We start from the raw sequence: 13,023 nt of genomic DNA, 5'->3' as shown, positions 1-13,023 counted from the left end.
ACAGGATTTGGAGAAGGCTGAGGTTCTGAATGACTTCTTTGCCTCGGTCTTCACTGGCAAAGACTCTGACAAAACCACTCAAGTCTTGGAAGGCAGATGCAGGGACTGTGAGAATGAAGACCTTGGGCCCACTGTAGGAGAGGAACTGGTTCGAGACCATCTTAAAAATCTGAACATGCACAAGTCCATGGGTCCTGATGAGATCCATCCGTGGGTCCTGAAGGAGCTGGGAAATGAAGTTGCGAAGCCACTGGCCATCATATTTGAGAAATCATGGCAGTCAGGTGAAGTTCCCAACAACTGGAAAAAGGGAAATATAACCCCCATTTTCAAGAAGGGGAAAATGGATGACCCAGGGAATTACAGACCAGTCAGTCTCACCTCTGTGCCTGGCAAAATCTTGGAGCAGATTCTCCTGGAAGGCATGCTAAGGCACATGGAAAACAACAAGGTGCTTGGTGACAGCCAGCATGGCTTCACTAAGGGGAAATCCTGCCTGACCAATTTGGTGGCCTTCTGTGATGGGGCTACAGAACTGATGGACAGGGGTAGAGCAGTGGATGTCATCTACCTGGACTTGTGTAAAGTGTTCCACACTGTCCCACACAACATCCTTGTCTCTAAATTGGAGAGACATCGATTTGATGGATGGAGCACTCGGTGGATAAAGAACTGGCTGGATGGCCGCATGCAAAGAGTTGTGGTCAATGGCTCAATGTCTGGCTGGAGACCAGTAACGAGTGGTGTCCCTCAGGGATCGGTGTTGGGACCGGTCCTGTTCAACATCTACATCGCTGACATGGACAGTGGGATTGAGTGCGCCCTCAGCAAGTTTGCCGATGACACCAAGCTGTGTGGTTCGGTTGATACGCTGGAGGGAAGGAATGCCATCCAGAGGGACCTTGACACGCTTGTGAGGTGGGCTGATGCCAGCTCATGAGTGCAAGGTCCTACACCTGGGTCGGAGCAATCCCAGGCACAGCTACAGGTTGGGCAGAGAAAAGATTCAGAGCAGCCCTGCGGAGAAGGACTTGGGGGGGGTTGGTTGATGAGAAAATGAACATGAGCCAGCAGTGTGCGCTTGCAGCCCAGAAAGCCAACTGTATCCTGGGCTGCATCAAAAGGAGCGTGACCAGCAGGTTGAAGGAGGTGATCCTGCCCCTCTACTCTGCTCTCGTGAGACCTCACCTGGAGTATTGTGTGCAGTTCTGGTGTCCTCAACATGAAAAGGACATGGAACTGTTGGAACAAGTCCAGAGAAGGGCCACGAGGATGATCAGGGGACTGGAGCACCTCCCATATGAAGACACACTGAGGAAGTTGGGGCTGTTCAGCCTGGAGTAGAGAAGGCTGCATGGAGACCTCATAGCAGCCTTCCAGTACCTGAAGGGATGCTGGAGAGGGACTCTTCATCAGGGACTGTAGTGATAGGACAAGGGTTAACGGGTTAAAACTTAAACAGGGGAAGTTTAGATTGGATATAAGAAGGAAATTCTTTCCTGTGAGGGTGGTGAGGCACTGGAATAGGTTGCCCAAGGAGGTTGTGAATGCTCCAATCCTGGCAGTGTTCAAGGCCAGGTTGGACGAGGCCTTGGGTGATATGTTTTAGCGTAAGGTGTCCCTGCCCACGGCAGGGGGGTTGGAACTAGATGATCTTAAGGTCCTTTCCAGCCCTAATGATTCTATGATTCTATGACTTGTAACACGTCTAGCTTGTTCTACATGGCTGATGCAACTGTTAGTGCTTCTGGTAGCATTTACTGCCATAGAATAATGGGCATTTTGCTCTCAAAACATAAGAGTACTGCCAAATCAAGAGTAATAAAACCACAAATTCAAGATTAAAAACAAACAGAGAAACTGCAAAATCTATAGGCAAGGTAAGCAAAAACTTATAGGCTGCATAATGCCAGAAGAGTATTTTATATAAATGTGTAAACACTTACAAGAAAGGCTGATAGTTCAACTGAACGATAAACCTCTGGAAAATCTTCATTGTAAATAGGATACAATCAGTACTACAAAATTTTACAAATACTCATCTGACATTTTCTTCCTAAATGAGGTTATTTTCAAGAATTATGTCTTCTCTCCCCCACTCCCCCGAAACAAACAAAAAACACATACAGAAATAGATTCTGAAGAACAGAAGGGACGCGTTATTAGCCTTTTTGATTGTTAATGTAAATCACTAAAGTAATTTTCATCAATCCACACATACACACTTTCTGTATCTTTAAAAAAAAAAAAAAGTCATAATATATTCCAATATCCCAAGTCTCTTTCCCTTAAAGCTTAAAAAATCTCAAGGAGAATCCAAAAATACACTTTAACAAGAACCAGATCATAAAAGGATTCATTCCCAACACTTGAGTTTAGCATACAGATATTCCTTCTTTGTCTTCTCCACCTTCCTTATATTCTCCATGCAAATCTTCTTACCAATGGTTCTCAAAGTTGTGCAAGATATCCATCTGTTCTCCAGAACCTTATCTCCACAAATTCTCATTGCTAAAATTGATACCCAGCAATTCCCTTCACTAGCTTTATAATAATTAAAATGAAAAGGCTTGCATTCAATCCCCACTGACAATTTCAAGTGTTTCATCTAAAGCTATGTGCTGGCATTAAGTTCATTCTCATCATGGTAGCCAGTATGGGGCTGTGTTTTGGATTTGTGCTGGAAATGCTGTGTTGATGACACAGGGATGTTTTAGCTTTTGTTGAGCTTTTGTTTACACAGAGCCAAGGACTTTTCTGCTCCTTACCCCACCCCACCAGCAAGGAGGCTGGGAGTACACAAGGAGCTGTGAGGGGGTACAGCCAGAACAGCTGACGTCAACTGACCAGAGGGATATTCCACGTCATATGGCATCATGGTCAGCATATAAAGCTGGGGGGAAGGTGGGCCTGGAGGCTGCTCCTCAGGAACTGGCTGAGCATCGGTCAGTCATGGTAAGCATCACTTTGCTTTCTTGGGCATTATTTCTCTCCCTGTTACTCTTTCCTTTTCATTACAAATTGTTACTATTATTGTTGCTATTATTCTTTTATTTCAATTATTAAACTGCTCTTAACACACAAGTTTCCTCACTTTTATGCTTCCGATTCTCTTTCCCCCATCCTGCTAGGGAGTGAGTGAACAAGAGGCTGTGTGGTGCTTAGCTGCTGGCTGGGGTTAAACCACAAGCTATTAACTCAAACCAGTTGTGAAAACACCCAAGTCAATAACTGTTTTCCTTAACATCAAAGGAAGTTATTTTTGCCCAAGCAATAAATCTCACAAAGGAGTTTACTTCAAATATACTAATCAGCTTTTTACCACATCCTTTTCCTATTTTAAGTCATCAGTGAAAATTCTTTAATAGGCTGCAGCCTGGCATTACCCACTACCAAACTCATTCTACTTCTTCAGGGTGTTCTTAGCCATTCAAAACATCGTTAAGTTCTTCTTCATTGGTCATTAAAACCAACAAAAATAATTTCTATAAAACCAGAAATTTAAAATACTGAAAATAAATTCCTGGTTCTATAGTTTCTATAGAATCTGAACTACAGGAATACCAGTAGAGACTTCTACAACACCAGGTCCTGATTTAGGTCAGAAAGGAGTCCTGGAGTACTTCATATTTCTAGTTCCAATGTACTTTCACATCTTTAGATTTTAAGTAGTGTTGAATTTCCTAGTATTTTAACCTGCAATTAATTGCTGAAATTTATACTATTGGTATTGTTATTTGTTTCATCTCTAGCCAATAGAAAAATTATCAGAAACTGGGTCTCACAGATTCTTTTAAAAGTCTTCAAACATGCCATCAATAAACATACAACCTTTTGAGTTCACAAGTTTCTTCAAGGTACCTCGGAAAACTTTAATCACAATAACTCATAAATATAAAAAGCAGCGTTAAGTGCAATTTCATATTATCAGAAGTCCATTCCTGTTCAAGGCATGTCCTTACAATATTTAAACAGATACCTTATCAGCACTGAAAGTTTCCATAACGTAGTAGACCTAAATATGTTACGTGCAAACATTCTTGAAATGAGTAATTCTTGTACCTGGATGGTCTCATCTGGTTTAATAGAGCTTTACTAGAGCTACTTGTACATGACACAGTATGTAGGAATGGAAACCAGAATTACTTTTTCCTTCCTCACATTTGATTTTTTGCATTATTTGTCTTCAGCTGTTACAGACCCTTCCCAGATAATGGTTCATTTTACAGGAGATGGTAGCTTTTAGATGACTTTACTCAGTTCATCACACCAGACAGATACTAAGTTTTCATAGTGACGTAACTACTTGAAAGAGTGGTCCAGAGCAGTAAAATACCCCTTCTCTGTCACATCACCAGAAGAGCTAAGAGCACTATCCATTCATTGTTTCAGGTTACGGTTTGTATTTTCTACGAACAGCTTGGTCCACTTCCATAATGACCTAGAATGCTGCAAAATATGGAAACACGCCCTCATTTTGTATTACTGTTATAGTTAAGGAATTTTTTTCAATTTAACTGGAATTTCGTACATGAATCGTCAGACTGAAAAGATAGGCAGGCTTCTTAAAAAACCCAAAACCAACCCACCAAGAAAATCACAAACAAGCAAAAAAAAAAAAAAAAAGAAAAACACCCTAAAGAAAAAACTATAAAACACCTCAGGCTCTTTCTGGTACCCACAAATATAGAAGAAAGAAAAAAAATCCCACCTTTTCTATCTGTTGTCTCAAACCATATGAGAATATTAACAGATTGACTTAAATGTGAACAGACAAGGACACTGATGCAAGCTATGATTAAAAAAGAAACTACACCAAGATTCTTGATACAACCATGTCACTAGGGATTTGACATCACAGATTGAAAACAAAAGCAAGTCAAAGACCAGACCTTCTAGAAATGAAACTATTATACTGAACCTGCATGTGTTATGATTGTTCTTAAATCAGAGCACACATTCTTAAAGTCTGCAATCCATCTTTGGAATTAATACAAGAGGGAGAAAGAAAAGCATTAATTGTGGAATCCTTTTTCATACTTTCTCAAAAATTTCCAGAGACAAGGTTATTTCTGGTTACATCTTTGAAGCACTGTATCACTAGGCAGACAGCATTTAGAGAACATACATATTTAGCAGAATTGCATCATCATTCACTGGCCACTTGACAAGTTTAGAACAGTTCATAATATAAGGAATCATTTTAATAAATCTCTAAACTGCTGTGTTATGACATACAACATTACTAACATTACAGATGTTAAAGCACGTGTCTATTGTGCTACGTGCCAGCTAACAAAACAGACAAATAAGAAAAGGTAAAGCTCTTATATTAATGTGAATAGACAAATATTTCACTAAATGTAATGCAGTCCTCAAGAAAAAAAAAGAAAGGTGAATTTAATTCATGGTTATTTGAATTATCATCCAGTGTAATAAAATCCTTTTCAGAATTCAATTACCTCCTTTAGGCATAAAAAAGGATAATCATAGGCTTTCTTACTGACACAGTCTTTTGTAAATACTGAAAATGTCTTACCAACTATGATATTGTCATTTCAAAGGGTACTCATAAAAATTGTTCTAAAAGTTATCTGTAAAATAGCATCAGTAACTTAAGCACATTTTTAATTGTCTCTGCATTAGGATGGCTTCTTAAACATCACAGTGAACTAAAAACATGACAAGGAAAATCACAGGGAAAGAAAGATGCTATGCTGATAAACTAAAGAGAGATAAGCATCCCAAAATCTTCTCAAAGTCCTAAAAAAAAAAAAAAATTAAAAAAAAATTAAACAGACTGACTGACTTACCTCAGAACCTTAAATCTGGAAATGTGCATCTGCTTGGCCACATAAAAATAACTAAACCATGGAGCCAAGCAACCTTATTCCCTGTAAAAAGCAGAACCAAATATTCAGAATCTACAAACACATCTTATGGTTTGTTAGATTTGAAGACAGATTAGGAGAGAACCTTTCACACCAGTTTGGCAGGACATGTAAAGAGTATCTGGAGAGAACAAGATGAGTACAGGGCTGCAAAGGCTGAAAAACACAAGAAGAAGACTTCAAAAATTGGAGTCTGTTTAGACATGCGTCACTTTAATAAGCAGTAAGAACCCAAAAGCCCAAATGTTTCGGCAGGTATCAAGTCAATCTACTCAATTAGAGATGCTCAGCTATGGAAAGATAAGAGGCAAAAATGGAAAATTTATCCAGTCCAACGATAAAGAACTTTGTAAGAGGTTCCTCCTCCGTAAGAAACTCGGCCTCAGGTTTAGCATAATCACAGGAAAAAAAAAAAAAAAAACACCATATTTTAATGCTCTCTGAATAGAAGAGCTTGGAGGATTATGGGATTGTTCTGTTGTTGTTTTAAAGCTGATTCCAAAAGGTACAGATACGGCTATTCACATCCAGTTTTTAAAGGAATACATTTGAACAACAATAATGATGGCAATGCAAAATACAAGCAGAAAAGTAAAGATATGATCCAGGTATGATAAATTTACCTACCACTTTCCACAAGTTAGCATCATTGTTAAGGACAGGTCCGAGTCCTGCTGATATCCTTCTGTTTGTTATACAGGGCTAACTCTCCATTAATTTTAATGAGGTAGTGCAGATTTCCACTTTCCAACCCCATACTGCAGCCCTGATTTTGGGTAGGATTCCTTTCTGGTGACAAATGGTTTGGATGAGCTCAGAACTTCTCCCGCAAAGTTAACTGTGTGACAGAGATGTCCAACCTACCCTTACCAGTATTGCCACAGCTTACAGACTGATGGCCACTCATGTGGACAGTCACGTTATTTTTTATCTAACGTTACTTGGCACTGTTACAGGAGCTGTACATCCCAACTCTGAAGGGTCACTACCCCACTCAGTCACATTCAGGTGGTATCTAGTTAAAGCATCTTTCCATATTAAAGTTTTATATCCTGCTATGAAAGCTTTGAAATAGGACTAACATCTATAGACATCATGAGAACAGCCATTCCCAATAAACAGATTTTCTAACTAAAAATATATTCTATGAATACAGGCTTAAACTGTTGCTAACCTCCATTCTTTATTCAGACCTACTGTTTCATAGTTCATCTGTCCAGTATAGCCTAGAAACTTGGCACTGTGCCCTTTACACAGATTTACCTTGATCTGAAAACACTCCATTTCATATTCAGCACTTTCTCCACTCTCGATACCTACACTCATATCACCACTTCATACCTGTGCTCATTCTACTTTTTCTCCAAGCAGCTGCTGAAAGCAGTTAAGAAAGAATATCAGGCAAGAGAGACTTCTGATCCAACCTAATCTGGCAGGTTTCATGTGCACCTTATCTATTGTACTAATCCTCCCTCCCAAATTACAGACACTACCACATGCCACACATGCTTATGCAGCTCACACTACAGAAATATTCACCTGCCTTTTACAGCTTCACATCAGAGTACTGATCAGTTAAGCATGGCTTGTCAATCATTCCTATACTTGGAAATTCACTACAAGAAAAGGGTTGTTTGCTGTTTTTTCCTTCTCCAGAGAATGAGGCCCCAGTATTTATACCAAAACAATTATATCAGACCATTACTAGGTTGGTGAATTTCCAAAAAGGGGTTGGGAGAGAGGCTACACCGGTGAAAGTGCAACCGGTATTACTATACAATATTTTTGTTTTCAGTGTCAGATGGGTATCTCCAATCTTTAGAAATCAACAGAACCCTTACCATGAAGCATCTATATCTGATGCATAATGATCTACAAATGCAAAGAGAGAAAAAGATTACCATAGATCACATCTGTCATAAAACTAGTCTAGTGTTTTCTCTCATTTCTGCACACATCCCATTTCCAGATTATGCCCATATTCCCCGCTCACCCAGCAACTGTGGAAAACTGCTGAAGTTGCTGCATAAGTGAGTCTCTAAAAGACCCTACACACACAGGTATCATATAAAAAAGCTGCACAGATAATTAAAACATAAGAATGTTTTACATACACTATGTAGAATTTTATATCCAGTAGCCGCCTTCTAAAAGTTTATACCCCATCTTAAGTTTATCCTAGATAAGAGCTTTGTATAAGAGCTTTTGCTCTTATACATTAATTGATCAAGGCAAAATTTAAATTCTCACCATATCAGTTAAAATGATACAGTGACTTTAAGAAGTATCCTTTTAAGTAGCCATGCATAACAGAGTTTATCTGTGCCACGGCCTGCAGAATCAAGGCTGCAGACTACAAACGTAATAGCGACTTGCAACCTAAAATGAGATCTGAATGCACAACAAAGTAAAATTAGGAGAAAAAAAAAAAAAGGAAAACCATTAAAAAGTCATAAAAAGTTCAGCACCAGCCAAGTGCATTTCTGTAAATTATGTGCCTGTGAGATCGCACTCCCACTTAAATACTGCTTACCACCTCACTCCTTTCTTTCAGGAAGGCCTTCTTTCTAACAGCAGAGAAGGAACCGGCATTTTCAGACAAACTGGTTTTCAACCCAAACACAGAGTGATTAAAAGTGGGATATACATTAGAACCTGCCTGCTCCATGAAGCTCTCATAAAATTGGAACAGATACCTGGCTGTTACCAAGGAAACAGCAAGTAAAGTCCTATGTAAACTATTAGGTCTTTTAACCAGAAAATTAGGAACAAAAAGAGGGCTCAGTACAGAAATGACTTACTGCCATCTACAAGACAAACTCAGTCCCTAAGTACTTCTCATCCTTTAATCAAGTGAAGCCAGATACAAGCTTTGAAACTTGGAATTTCTGAAAGAACTTCCAGGTTCTTCTGGAGAAATAGCATGATCCGCCTTTAGTTAAATAGAAATCTCATCATTGGCAACAGCAGCGTCTTCAAGTATGTAGAAAGCTACAGAATTTATACACACTAACAAAGACCAAACCTTACAATATATACATGTGTGTAAAAACTGCCATGTACCTTACATAGTAACATCTCTAAGCAGCACATCCCTTTCTCTACCTTTGATTCTAGCTCAAACGAGACACAAAGATCTGGGACCTTTCCTAAAACACTGTTTCCAAACAAACAGAAGAAGCCAAGTAATTCAGTTACCTGGAAATAAATATCATTCTACATTACCTACTCCTTATCTGTATGAGCGTTTTTTTCTTCTTGTCAAAGTTTCCCCGGTACTTACTGCTGCTGCAGCTCTAGCGGTATCGGCTGGTAAGACGACCCAAAGAAAACCGAGCAAGCTGCTAGTGTTGTAGCTGTCACATGGTGTAAAATTGCTGTGAGCAGGATGAGACAATGATGTGCTTGAATGATAGCAGCTGTTCTGCACTGGCATCGCCATGAGCAGAGCTGTAATCACAGCCAGGTGCGATGGTGGGAATTTGGGGGGATAAAGGCCACGCCTGCACCTGCGGCGCTGTGTAAGTTCTGTAACAAATGCTGTATTTGTTTTTTAAAGATCATCTGTCATTTTGACAAGCTCCCTACCTGAGCGCCACTGGAGCAAGCCAGCTTTTGTATTTCCTTGACAAGGCCTCTCTCCCTTTTGTACAGCACCCAATTTCAGACTCATATGTGCTTCATGAACAGAAAAGGATACGGTAACTATGGTGTAGGAACCACTGAATCATAAGAATTTGAAACACTTCTAGTTACTGTGATCAAAGCTAAATCCTTTAGGAAGATTACCCGCACCAGAACCCTGAAAAAAATCCTGAGACTGGAATACTTTTATACTACACACTTTCGAGATAAAGCACGATTTCCCTGTTACTGAGAGGGGCTTCCTCTGGTCACATTTAACTATGGTGAGCACACGTTCGAGGACTGCTGTGCCTCTTGATCCATCTATGCAGCTTCAGGCCTGGCCACCAGCTGCAAATGCAACAGTCTACGGAGAGAGACCTCAACTCCGAGGCCATTAAAAGGCATATTCATTCGGAAAGCAAAAACAATCCTAACCAACCGCTCATTTACACAACGAGAAGTACATGCCTTACAAGCAGGACATAAGGGACGCCAAACCCACTCGTGCCCCAGAGCCCATCACCGCGTGGAACGGCAGAGGGGCACCGTTCAGATTACGGGTACGATTTCACCGTCCGAGGCAGCGCGTACCCCGGGAGGGAAGCGGAGGGGCCGGGCGAGCCCCTTCACCAGCGGCAAGGCGCTGTCAGCCGGTGCCCCGGTGCCCCAGAAGTTCGACACCTCTCCTCGGCAAATGACAGTTATCCTCTCCGCACCCGCGGAGGCAACGCGGCCACCACACCTCAAACCACCACCATTCCCCCCTCATGCCGCCCTGGTTCCGGATCTCGTTGTCTCTTTTGCATTCTCAGAACCGCTCCCGTCACCCCTTTACGCCCTTGTTTCAAGGCGGGCACGGCTCTCACCCAACTGCGGCCGCACCGCGGCAAGAAGCGACCGCCGCGGGACCCGCACGTTTATCCGATAGGAAGGGAGAAGGCAAGCAACCACTCGGACCGGCCCCGGCAGCGCCGGGGCAGCGACAGCCCAGTACCCCACCCCGAGCCCCGTTGCCCAGGAAGTTGAGCGCGGTTCGGTCGCTCCCCACACCGGGCAACCCACCCGCTGTTCCGCCGGGCAGGGGCAGCGCCCGGAGCCGCGGGACGCCTGCCGGTCGCGAAACAGCAGCAGCAGTGGCGGCGGCGGCAAACACCTACCCGGAGAGCTTCCCAATCTTCACAAAGCTAAACACATCCATCCATGCAGCCGGCTAGCTCTGCCCGTCACACTCACTCCAGCAGCGGCGACGATAGAAGCAGTTCCATGCCGGGAGAAGGTTGCGTCCAGCGGCAGCAACAGCCCTTGCAACAGCAGGAGCCGGCGGAGGCAGAGGCTGCTACCCCCCTCCGGCTGGGAGCTGGGCGTGCAGCATCTCGCAGGAGCAGCACTCATCAGCGCGCAGCCCTCCCCCTCTGCTCTCTGCTCTCCCCTCCCCGCCGCCCCGCTCGCTGCCGCCTTGCCCCCTCCCTGATGTAACTCAAGGAATCAGGAGGGCGAAGGAGGCTGCCGCTCAGGAGGGCTGCCCTCCGCCCGGGCCCCGCAGAGCTCCGGGAAGCTGCTGAGCGGGAGGCGGCAGCTATCCGCCGCCCGCTGCCTCGTTGCAGTATCCCCAGAGAAGGAAGGCGGTGGGGATGGGGGGGCTGAGGAAGGCGGAGGGTGCAGCAGGGAGTTTCTCCCGTCGCCGGCAATGTCTCCCCCTCCTGAGGGGTAGCGCAGGGCGCAGGCGGCGGCGGACCTGGCGAGCGCCGCCCGCTGGATCCACCCCGAGACCGCCGAGAGCGGGACGGGGGGCCGAAAGGGTCTGGCTGCCCTCACGCCGCTGCGGGACTCCCCGCAGGGCCTCCGCAGCGGCGGAGGCGGGAACGGAGGGCAGGGGGTCGGGCATTGAGGGGGTGCCCTCTCCTGGCTTGCCCGTCAGGGAGAGGCACGGCTGGGAGAGGGGACGGGCAGCCCCGGTGGGGGAAACGCGGCTACTGCCCAGCCGGGGAGCAGCACCTTGAGCATTGCAGGAAGACTGCAGCCCAGGGTCCTCCTCCGAAGAAAAACTGGAGAAAGCAAAGGCCTCTTCGCCCCGCTCCCGGCGATCTCCCCTCGGCGATCGCACTTGGCCGTGCTTCCCCCCCGGGTGGAAGGGGCCGTTGGCTTCAGGCCTCGCACTGGGTGCTCACCACCCACCAACGGTGGACAGCTGATGGGCAGAGCTCGAGTCCACCGCCTGGCGGTGGTACTACCCTGGGACCTCTCTACCTGTGCCGGAAAAACGACTTGGAGGAACGGAGTCCTCGTTGTGATGGAAACATGGTAAGGCTAGTTTGTGGCAACTAATTAAAATCAAGCATTGTTCATATCACGTCTTGTAGAAAAATGACACGTTCGGATGTCTTGATGCAAGAACAGTAGAGACACGCTGCCTAATGCTTCTGCCCTGCATTAGGCTTCAAAAAAGACACTGGAGTTTAGCTCTCTGTAAGCTTCCTGTAAGTAAGAAAGGTAAGTAAAATTCAAATACATCTTCCCACAAGCTCTACATTGCAGTACAATAATTCTCAGCATGGGAATGGTTTTTCTCCACTTCAGTGTTTATAATTTTTTTCCCTGAATAGGCTAGTACACTCTTTATTTCCTGCCTTTACAGTTTTGGTCTCTTCTGCAAGCTTGCACCTGCACTCTCCTACCAACCAAGAACTTCAGAAGTTACAGTAGAGCCCAACATGCAGCTTCCAGCAGCCAGATGAAAACAGTGCACGTTTTTAATATTAAAACTTGTGTTGATAAGAGAACAAAAAGAGCAGACAGTATGAGCAGTCACTGTGAACTGGGTTTCAAACTATTCTTTAAAACAGTAACAACGGAAAATGATTGATCATCTATTTACACTGGAAGAACATTGAACTGCCAACTAAAAAACACTTGCTGGTCTACAGTGGAAGTAACCGGTTTGGGCATATTCTGAAATGCCGTATGAAGTATTTTATGGTAATGCATCAAAATACTTGTGTGGTTCTCCCATGTAACTATATTTATTTATTGTTATACCAGATTTTCATAAAAGGCAGAACCTGCACCTGTCATTCATGCTGCTGTATTGATTGGTAAAATTTACAAAGATAACACAGTTTCAGCTGGTTAGAAACTGATTTATTTATAAAACTGTCATTATTTATTTATAGACTGAGGAGATAGGCCAAGATCCTACAAAGCTAACTGAAGCTGATGGAATAATATACCATCTATAAAATTAAGCACATATGCTCTGTATCAAAAGAAGTTCCTGTCTTGAGCACTTCATGCTCCAAGGCTTGTCACGTAAAGGTACCTTAAAGTGGGGAGAGGCAGAGAAGTGAAGAAGTTCTGAGGGGTCACTAGAATTTCTGTGGTTTCAGGGTCTTCAGGTGGAAATGCAAATGGGATCCTATGATACATTGACTGGAGCATTTCCAATAGAGACAGGTAGAAAGGCAGAAAGCATAAGATCTGATCAGAAGTGCCATACTCAGCTTGTTCA

The 13,023-nt window shown here is 43.6% G+C and overlaps 1 protein-coding gene across 4 annotated transcripts in view; it reads right to left on the bottom strand.

Moving 5' to 3' along the window:
- The window catches only part of FRMPD4 (FERM and PDZ domain containing 4), a 310,006-nt gene extending 298,768 nt beyond the window's left edge, over positions 1–11,238 (bottom strand). For 3 of the 4 annotated variants that reach the window (XM_062603848.1, XM_062603849.1, XM_062603853.1), the window contains exon 1: positions 10,676–11,216. In XM_062603848.1, the coding sequence (XP_062459832.1) occupies positions 10,676–10,716 (41 nt within the window). In that variant the 5' untranslated portion in view covers positions 10,717–11,216. Of the gene's footprint in view, positions 1–10,675 lie in introns of all 4 variants that reach the window. The other variant, XM_062603855.1, reaches the window with a different exon arrangement.
- Positions 11,239–13,023: the final 1,785 nt, after the last annotated feature.

Source organism: Pezoporus occidentalis, unplaced genomic scaffold (assembly GCF_034315485.1).
Source record: "Pezoporus occidentalis ecotype Australia unplaced genomic scaffold, CSIRO_AGI_Poc_V1 ctg81, whole genome shotgun sequence".
Classification (NCBI taxonomy): Eukaryota; Metazoa; Chordata; class Aves; order Psittaciformes; family Psittacidae; genus Pezoporus; species Pezoporus occidentalis.
The sequence above is the reverse complement of the archived record's forward strand: the minus strand, read 5'-3'. Positions and strand labels throughout refer to the sequence as shown.